The sequence below is a fragment of the Opisthorchis viverrini genome (assembly GCF_000715545.1).
Source record: "Opisthorchis viverrini unplaced genomic scaffold opera_v5_446, whole genome shotgun sequence".
Classification (NCBI taxonomy): domain Eukaryota; kingdom Metazoa; phylum Platyhelminthes; class Trematoda; order Opisthorchiida; family Opisthorchiidae; genus Opisthorchis; species Opisthorchis viverrini.
The window spans coordinates 170,698-179,657 of NW_008752092.1; the positions used below are offsets into that span (position 1 = coordinate 170,698).

At 44.1% G+C, this 8,960-nt stretch overlaps 1 protein-coding gene across 1 annotated transcript in view; it reads left to right on the top strand.

Annotated features, from left to right (window-relative positions):
* Positions 1–1,874: 1,874 nt before the first annotated feature.
* The window catches only part of T265_10989 (hypothetical protein), a gene marked incomplete at both ends in the record, with an annotated part of 15,179 nt that continues 8,093 nt past the window's right edge, over positions 1,875–8,960 (top strand). The window contains 3 exons of the mRNA XM_009177521.1: positions 1,875–1,904; positions 8,345–8,768; positions 8,826–8,940. Of these exons, the coding sequence (XP_009175785.1) occupies positions 1,875–1,904; positions 8,345–8,768; positions 8,826–8,940 (569 nt within the window). The remainder of the gene's footprint in view (positions 1,905–8,344; positions 8,769–8,825; positions 8,941–8,960) is intronic.

Consider the following 8,960-nt stretch of genomic DNA (forward strand, 5'->3'; position numbering starts at 1 on the left):
GCGACCTCCTGGCTAGTAGTTTGAACACTTAACAACTCGGCCCCTCGTGGCCGAAGCTGTAAAGTGCTTCTGGGCTTTTCAGAACAGATTGGCTCCTCCTACAGGACGAAATCTCAACAAACATCTCTAATTTCCTCACACTACCAAAGAATTTCATGTAGCTCAGTTAAAGCATTAACTTCGCCCGGTGAGTGAGACTTCCATGTGAGAAGTCGTTGGTCGAAGAGCAAGCCAACCTCTGTGACCGTGTGACCAGTGATGCCAATCCGAAATAACGCCACTACTAGCACAAGACCGTACACATTACAAGTCGCGCTGCGACTCGACACCAGAGACACTCAAATTTCATTGCGCTACTACTTCTCGGTGCTGCTACTCAGCTCTCGGGGCCCCACGGAGACACCTTTCCGATCAAACCTCGCCACTATGCCCAAGAAGACAAACAGGCACAAGTTAACCACGAATCCATGTGCAACAGCAAACCCGGTCGTCCAAAAGGGCACTAATCAAAGAGACACAAGTAGGGGCTGTCAAAAAGTTCGCTCTCGAGGACAAAAACACCATCCCTCACATATCAAAAGCCCGCACAAATAAGCTTCCCACGGGGCGAAAAAAATTCTGCCTTGAACGACCGTCCATAATTGCACTCACGGAGGGCTGGCTCACACAAGATGTTTCCGACGAGAAGATCTCGATCGACGGTTTCTCAAGTCTGCGAGTCGACTCCAAACGATTGAGGGGTTGCTCTGTCCTTACATGCGGCCCCATCAGTACCCATTGTCCTCTCCGACACCACTCCTGCCCGCCTTTGCGATGCACTGTGGGTCTAAATCTCGCTGCGGGGGTTCGATTCCCTCCTTCGCCGTGTGGTCTGTTTTTGTCCCTCGGGTCCTCCGGAAGATGACCAGTTTCTTAAACGAACCCTTGGAAAAATCGTCTTTAGCTACGACTTCACTCAGCTCTTTTAGTTGGGTAACTTCATCGCTCTAAAGACCGCCTATATGGAGCTCCAGCGTGTCGAATCAATTCCACCATTTTAGCAGCGCCAAACAAAGTAGTCAAACACAGCGCTCGGACTCGGCATGTCGTAGCACCCACCAGATACCGCGCAGGATGATTACTACCCCTCCTGAATTCGGTCATCACAAACAAAAGACACGTCGTCGTTCAGGCAGTCATTAACGCTCCACCGGGTCATAGTGACCACTGTATGCCGACTTTTGGTTTCATCTGCTACTGGGCTAGAAATCCCGAACCTCAAAGGTGGGTTTGAAATTTCTACAGTGCACACTTCTCAGGAACGCACAGCTTCCTTGAACACGTTAAAATTGGACCAGTTTATGCAGAAGACATATACAGGACCATTGTTCACGAGGCTGATGCAATTCTCGAAAATTTCACCAGAGGGACAGAAAATGAGCTGGCATTTCGTAAAATGCGGAACTACTGTAAATCAGAAATCCGTCAATGAAATCTACAAAAACAATCCACCACTCTAGAGCCCACGCGGAAAAACAAAAAAGGCCTGTTTGAATACATGAAACACCACCGTAAATAAGAAGTCATCAGAGTCAGATCATTTTCAAGCGGACCTTATTTTACCCAGCAATGTTCACACCTGCTGATTAACTGCTTAATTCAATTCGTTTGATTATCATGCCAACGTTGGCAGGTCTTTCGTTGATCCGGTTCGTAGAAACAACCACAGGTGGTTTTCCGGTTCTGCTGGCGCATCTCACGTCAAGTGGTGGGTGACTGAAAATATTATTCACAATCCAAAGTTTCAAACGCATTTCGCAACCCAAATAATCGGATGTAAAATAGCGGGGAGGATGAGCAAATAGTTATTCACCTAATATAATAAACTTATTGTCATGACTGAGTACCAACTGGCCTTGTGGGAGGTGAGCCCTTTCAACTCGAATTACCAGCCCGTTGTGACCTTAAGGAAGAGTCAACATGAAGCATAGAAAACGCCGAGAATTATATGGTAAAAAGTGATAATGAGTAAATGTTTTCTACATATACCCATTGCCCCTCCGCACTAATCAGATGGCTCACAATATCAAATTATGGTGTCCTCTTGTTTGGCGGAGTTCTAGATACTCCAGCGGAAATACGTGTTGTGCGCGCTCATGCAAAAATGCAGCCCTCAACCCTGTCCGATATGTGGACCATTTTAGACTTACAACTGCACGGCGATTGAATCCAGTTCTGACTTTCTAGGTCCCGATATTCACTACGTTTGTGAAATAATACTATCAGTGCCAATGCAAACTCTACAGTGCAAACAAAAATATGGGAGCACCCAGTGAATTTCCACAGGATATTTGAATCACGTTGCATCTTTGGCGGTTGCCGTAGGGCTTGAATTACTGCGTCAGGTATTTGATCAATTCTCCCTCGTTATTGCAGCTCGTGCCTTTCGAGAAGAACAACAGGGTTAAACTTGTAGGCTTCAGGGCAATAATTATTTTGAAAGCACATTCTGATTAAAATTATTTCTAGCAGGACAGTACCATAAGCGATATTACGATTCAGAAATCAGCCAACCGTAATCAGTCAACTATAGGAATAACCCTGATATAGACAATGTCACTTCGCTTAAAATAAACTTGGTGAATCTGGGATATCCTAACTTTTGCTCTCATCTAGTCTGCAGTATACATTATTTTACAAGATTATGGACTCTGGGCAGCCGTCAACCACGAAAAATTATGTATGCTAAGTGTCATACATGCCAAGTTCCTGGGAAGAGGAACGATATTCGCGATTCTCCAGGCCAAACAAATGGTGCTGAAAATTTTTCGCAGCTCGCCTTTCAACGTTCGGTTCCTTATTGCGTCCAACATTTTGGGATTTGGTTGATTATTATTTTGTTAAAGAAATGGAAACCTTTGTGTTTTATCTGTCGATGCACTCCAAAAAACATGTAAAGTATAGCGCAGGTGCATGTATAGCAAACACAATCTGAGTATTTGATCTGATGCAAACCTGGAAGCGCATGTTCATATTGTACGCAATATGTCATGTGGTTTCCTCTTTGTTGTACTGTTGCCTTGCCAACGACCCGCCCTAAATAACACACGCACTTATTGTTCCCGTTCCGTTCTGATGTACCTGCAGGCTTTCCACTCAAAATGCTTTGGTTATTGCACTGACGAAGAATAAGTCTCACCTGCTGTAAAACACTCGGCTTGTGAAGAAAACAAGAGTTTATTTACCGGAGAACGGGATTTCAATTATAACAAATACAGACAATTTTACTGGTTATCGATGGCAAGGCAGTTGCTCTTTTCTTTTAGACTTTCGCATAACTAAACCGTTTCATGCTGATTGCAAAGCAAGGACAATCATGCCAAGCCCAAGTTTGGTAAACTTTATGACCAAGTTGAATATTCCATTCCGAGATTGTTTGAAGTTCTAATTAGTTATGATTTCGCATGACTGCATGAGTACGCGTGAATGAGAACAGCAAAAAACCTAAATCCATTCGGATGCTGGCGCAAATCATTCAGCAAAATGTCGACTGCGTAGATCTGAAATTAGTTTGCCAGCATTTACTGACAGGTATGCAAAATTTCTTGTCGTTCGATTGCTTCCAGCTCCCAGCGTAATAACTTGATTACCGGCATGTCATGTGGCATTCTTAAAAACATATTGACCGACTTAAGTGCAGCACTCTACACTAATGTAATTACCTTTTTTACCACTGATAAAAGTACTCGGGATTCTGTTTCTATGTAAACACATAACGCTTAGGATTTATTTTTTCCGGCAGGTCAGGCTAAATTCAATATTGTGTAACTCACTGCTTAGAGCACACAACAGAAATAAATTTATATTGTAGACACAGCGGAAAACTTCTGCAAATTCTCAGACATATGTATGATTGTCATCAAGTCTGCGGAATAATTTTCACTTCCACGTGTGACCTGGCTCGCTTAATTCACTACTGCATGAAAGAGAGAAACCAGATTACACTGTGTGATATCAGTGTCAGCAGCATGTGCCAGAACGCACTCAGCAGTCGTTCTACAGCACTGGAATGTTTAATTTCAATTCGCTCAACAGAAAAGTCACTCCGTTAATGAAGGACAGGCGGCTAGTGATAAAATGTCAGGCATTTATTCTGTTGAGTACGCAAGCAAGAAACCTGAAAGTTCAGGAAATGATTTTGAGCAAATTGAAAGTGGATAATAGTAACAATAATAATAATAATAATAATAATAATAATAATCGTCATCATCACCATCATCACCATCATCATTGTTGACGCTGATGCTCCACTGTCGTACGAACATAAAGTTCATTTAAATATATTTAAAACCTTAGGGTGAAAAAGGACCAAACGAGTGGCTAAGGGAGGCAATCTGGTGCTGTTGGCTAGTTAAAATGCATAGCCAGCTGACATGAATTTAAGCTGATAACGATCGATGGCCATGATTGACCTTGGGCGGTAACGTAAATAGCCCGAGTCACAACGAGCAAATTCAAGTTCAGAGCACATGGAGAGTGTTGTTCGAATTATGGTTTAATGTTAAATTAAGCGTACTCACTGGTTGCACTGTTGTAGGGAAATCAGGTGCGGGAGACAGGTTGGATGGGGGTGAATTGCCAACACATAGGGCCATTCCAACAGCATATACGGATGTCAACTTGTGGAGGAGGCAAGCCGAAATTGCAGCAGAAAAACCAAGCCAGCCATAATTGAGGGATAATTCATCGGGCACGGAATAGATCATCCCACACACAGTGCGTGATGAAAAATTTGCTCGAACTTGTGACTACAGGCTTGAGTGGGCAAAGGGTTGCGTGCCATGCCATCATCACACTGAATAGTCCCGTAACGGTCAAGGGTGCCGCGATCGGAGAAGGGATACGCAGTTCCGTGGCAGCTAGTTCTGAGTTAGACGGAGATTGACACGGAGAGTCACGCAGATGCAGGCTCACTGATAATTTCCCTTTCGCTGAAGTACCGTGTGAGTGTAGACTGGCTATCAGCCTGTTTCGAACAAGCAACCAGCAATCGGCCGCTGGAAGGAGCATGTTTCGGGAGCAAATGAAACGTCAACTACCCGTTGTGCTATGGTAGCAGAATGGTGATTTTCAGAGCCTGCGTGATATGGCCAAACGAAGACAAAGCACTGGTGTGAAACGCCTTGTCAAGTAGAGTCGCACCAGTGTTACGCATGTGTATAAATGAGTGGGATGTTGGGCTAAACAAGTATTCCATTCATAGCGCATCTTATAGCCCAACATTTGAAATGCGTGCGCAGAATGGTTCAGAACAATGAGGAGCTTAGGTTTCCGTTTGGCTGAGGACGAACACGTCGATTGTGGAAACCTTTATTTCGGCCAAGAATGTTTCAACTAATTAGCGCCAAATTGATGCACTGGATGTGCGTTTTACTTCGTAAGGATTTTTTTGCCCTATCCTTTTCATTTTTGTGGTTGCGATTATTTCAGAATTAATATTCGGTGCGGACATTGCTAGCCTCACGGGTGGCGCATAACAGACAGCGCCAATGAGCCGAAAAGCAGAGCGCGTAATATTTCAAAAGTTGTGTGCAAAATCTTTATCTACGAGCATTTAATTCAAATGCCAAAATAAATTCTGAAGACGGGAGCGATTAAGTGATTTGGATAAGAATTCCATGGAATGTGTTTCAGTGCCTAATCTTCAAACAATACCGGTAGACCTCAACGGTTCGTATTCGACGATTCCTAAGCACGCAAGCACTGTTATATTTCACGCCAGAATCGCAGACACCTTGGTGGAGTAAAAAATCTTTGCAAGTGAATTCTCACATGACCTTTAGCGATCTATTTCGGAGATAGTGCAGCTTCCCTACGATGCTGCAGGTCCGGAGCCTTTACAATCACAAATGTTCAGCAAGGTTCCTGATCGTTTGCACCCTAACACACCTATTTCATTTATGGAGGAACTTTCCGGTCTTTCTCAAACTATAGTGTTTTAACATGTGGCACATGCGCGAAAAGCATGTCAACAGTAGTCGCATTAAAGCACAAGTCAACTCCGTGATGTAGTTGGAAATACCTAATGTGTCCGTAAACCTTTGACAAACGAGATATGGCGAGCACAGGTAAACCGCACCAAAGGCCACGTATGATAGAATATACTAAAAATTAAGGGCTGAGAAAATGCCCACGTACGTGATACTATTTCTATCTAATGCGTGGTTGCTCGATTTTGTGAAAGACCTGTGTATTTCAAAGTGTATAAATGCCCTGATTCTCACTGCATGTTCAAATAAGGTAAATGTTCTGCATTCAAACTTGAGTACAGGACACCAGAACCCGAACAAATTAATAGTTATAAAGTGTAAGATAACTGATACACTTAAAGGCATTTAGAACTGTTCATCCAACAAGCATGAAGCCGAACTCATAATGGGCTCGGCCATCTTGCGAAACCATGGCAGCAATTGTTGGATGACCACCTAGTGTTCCGACGTAAAATGTCTTCAGACTGGTTCTTTTTCAAGCATATAATCTCGTCGCCTTTACTTAAATATACCGAGTAATATTCTGTGCGGATGAAGCGCACCTATTGTATTAAATTCAAAGTCGGAGATGGAACTATTTGTTCATATCACTCTGCCGGCTATTTGTCGCCACCTGAAACTAAATCAAGTAACGTTTGGATTATACACCCATCGACTTTACTCACAGTCCATGTTTACCCATGACTGTGGGCCCGGCGACCATTTAATTTCGAAAGCTGTTCCATGGAAGCATGCTCTCGCCTGTGTTCAATGAGAAAAAAGTATGATAGAGTTAGTAAGCCTGATTGTTACTGCTGCAAAACTGTGAGAACATTCATGTGCGTATATCTGTTTTATGGTCGGATCCTGGTAAAGCAACTGCTTCGCGTTTACCAGGAGCCAGAGGGCTGAACGGAATCTCTGTGCTTTTAACCGAACTCTGTTATATGTGAGCTAGGCATCAGAAAGTGAAACAGCTGAACGATTAACATGGTTAACCGACATACATGGGAATATTAACAACCCATCTTTGCGCTGCTAACGCAATTATGTTGAGCGAGTTTTGAGTTGCCAAAACTACTGAAAATATCTGCGACGTCGCAAAACAATAGGCCGCACAGGATATTCTGTTTGGCCAAAGTCAAAATCTTTTGGCAACACGAGTTTCGTTGATATGCAAGTGTATCAAACACTGAGCCTGTTCAATTTGGCCATCATGGTTGTTTTATTGACCCTAAACATGTCCTTCGGATAGCAGGATCGAGGGAAGCCATTCTTTGTTGACCGTTTCTTCTAAATTAAATTGTCTCTTATGTGACCAAAGCGTGTAGATTACCGGCCTTCCACTGGGAAATCGATGACGATTTCACATCTTATGTTATTAATTCCATTTGCCTGGAATTTTCGGAATTTTCGGTCCTCGGCTGTGGAAGACTGTTCAGCAACCTTATAAGTATTTTTTTCTATGAAAACGTTTTCTACTCTGATCGCACATCGCGATGGCTTTCCCTGAAAACCTGCAGTCAGTGACCTTCTCTCAGTGCTAGTGACTGATTCCAAGATGGCTTAGGGCTCATTCGTTGAATTACCAAACTTTGGCACTCAGTCCCCGCTGTTCCCGAAACTGGTAGTTCAAGGGGAATAGCTGCTATTAGCAACCAGTTGAAGGAGGCAGTCCACGTTGCCGAAGCGGCTCGATAAGTCTGCTTGTCTGATCGATTACGCTGGCAGCGACATACGCACAACGTTGTGTGTGGTTTCATTCTCCCGTAAATAGCAATGACAGAAGAACACTGGAGGCAAAAATCAACCGGTATTCACTCAGGCGCAGACGATTCCGTTTGATCGTTTAATGCAATATCCATCCGATCATACCCAGTTGCGGCGATCTCTGCATCTCAGAGATGCTAGCGAGCTCTGCAATTGTGCGAGGGAGCGGCCTTCTTAATTACAGTGCCTGTATCTAGTATACTTGTTTCTGGAAGACAGTATGCAGCAATGAATTGGGAAACCAGCATACGAGTAAGAGTAGGTTGTCGCTGCAACTGTTCGGGCCACAAACTATAAATGCAGTCAAATGAACATGCCTTCGATTTTGGAAACCAGATTCCTAGGTGTTCATTTCGTCCCTACTTGTGGCATCATTGAACGATTGCTGTTTTCCGAGATTATTCTTGTGTTCAGTTGATGGACGTGCGTACGATTGCATACTGCCAGAATGTCCATATGTTGACAACAAGGATATAATGGTCCCCGTTTGAATCGTTTGGCTTAACATGCAGACCGCGTTGGATCAGGGTGTGGTGCGAAATGCAAGTGCACTATAACTTTCAAAGAAAAAGTTAGCAAAACATCAGCTACTCGTTTTTGATAACGTGTTACCTGGATGCTGTCTGCTTTATGCATTTTCGTACTTGAGGACATCTGTTAGCCTTGAAGTCATTCTGTTGTCCAGCATAACCCAGCCAACCTCATCCAAGCACTGGATCTCTGATAGGACCACGTCCTTGCTGGAGACCCGGTCGCCACCAAAACTCCACCGGCGCATCATCCGACGCCAGGTGAATCTGAGTGTCCGCGCAGACCGAGAAGCTTGGTGGGCCCGAAAGGTCGAAGAAATGGAAGATGCAAAGAATGCTGGGAACGTGCGCAAATTGTTCTACCTGATTCGTTCGACTGGTCCTCGGAAACCTCTTGTCAGCGAGATAATCAGGGACCAAAATGGTTCCCTGATATGCAACAAAGCAGAACGTTTGGACCGTTAGGCACAGTACTTCGAACAGCAGTTCAGCCGGCCATCTGCCACCTCCACTTCAGAAACCTGGCCTTCAACAGAGAGTTGGACCGCAAAGATTGAGCCGCCTTCAGTCTCAGAAGTGTCTGACGACCCTCCACCTGCTCTTTTCAAGAATGGCGGTGGATTCCTCAGCCAGTGCATGTCTAGCCTATTTG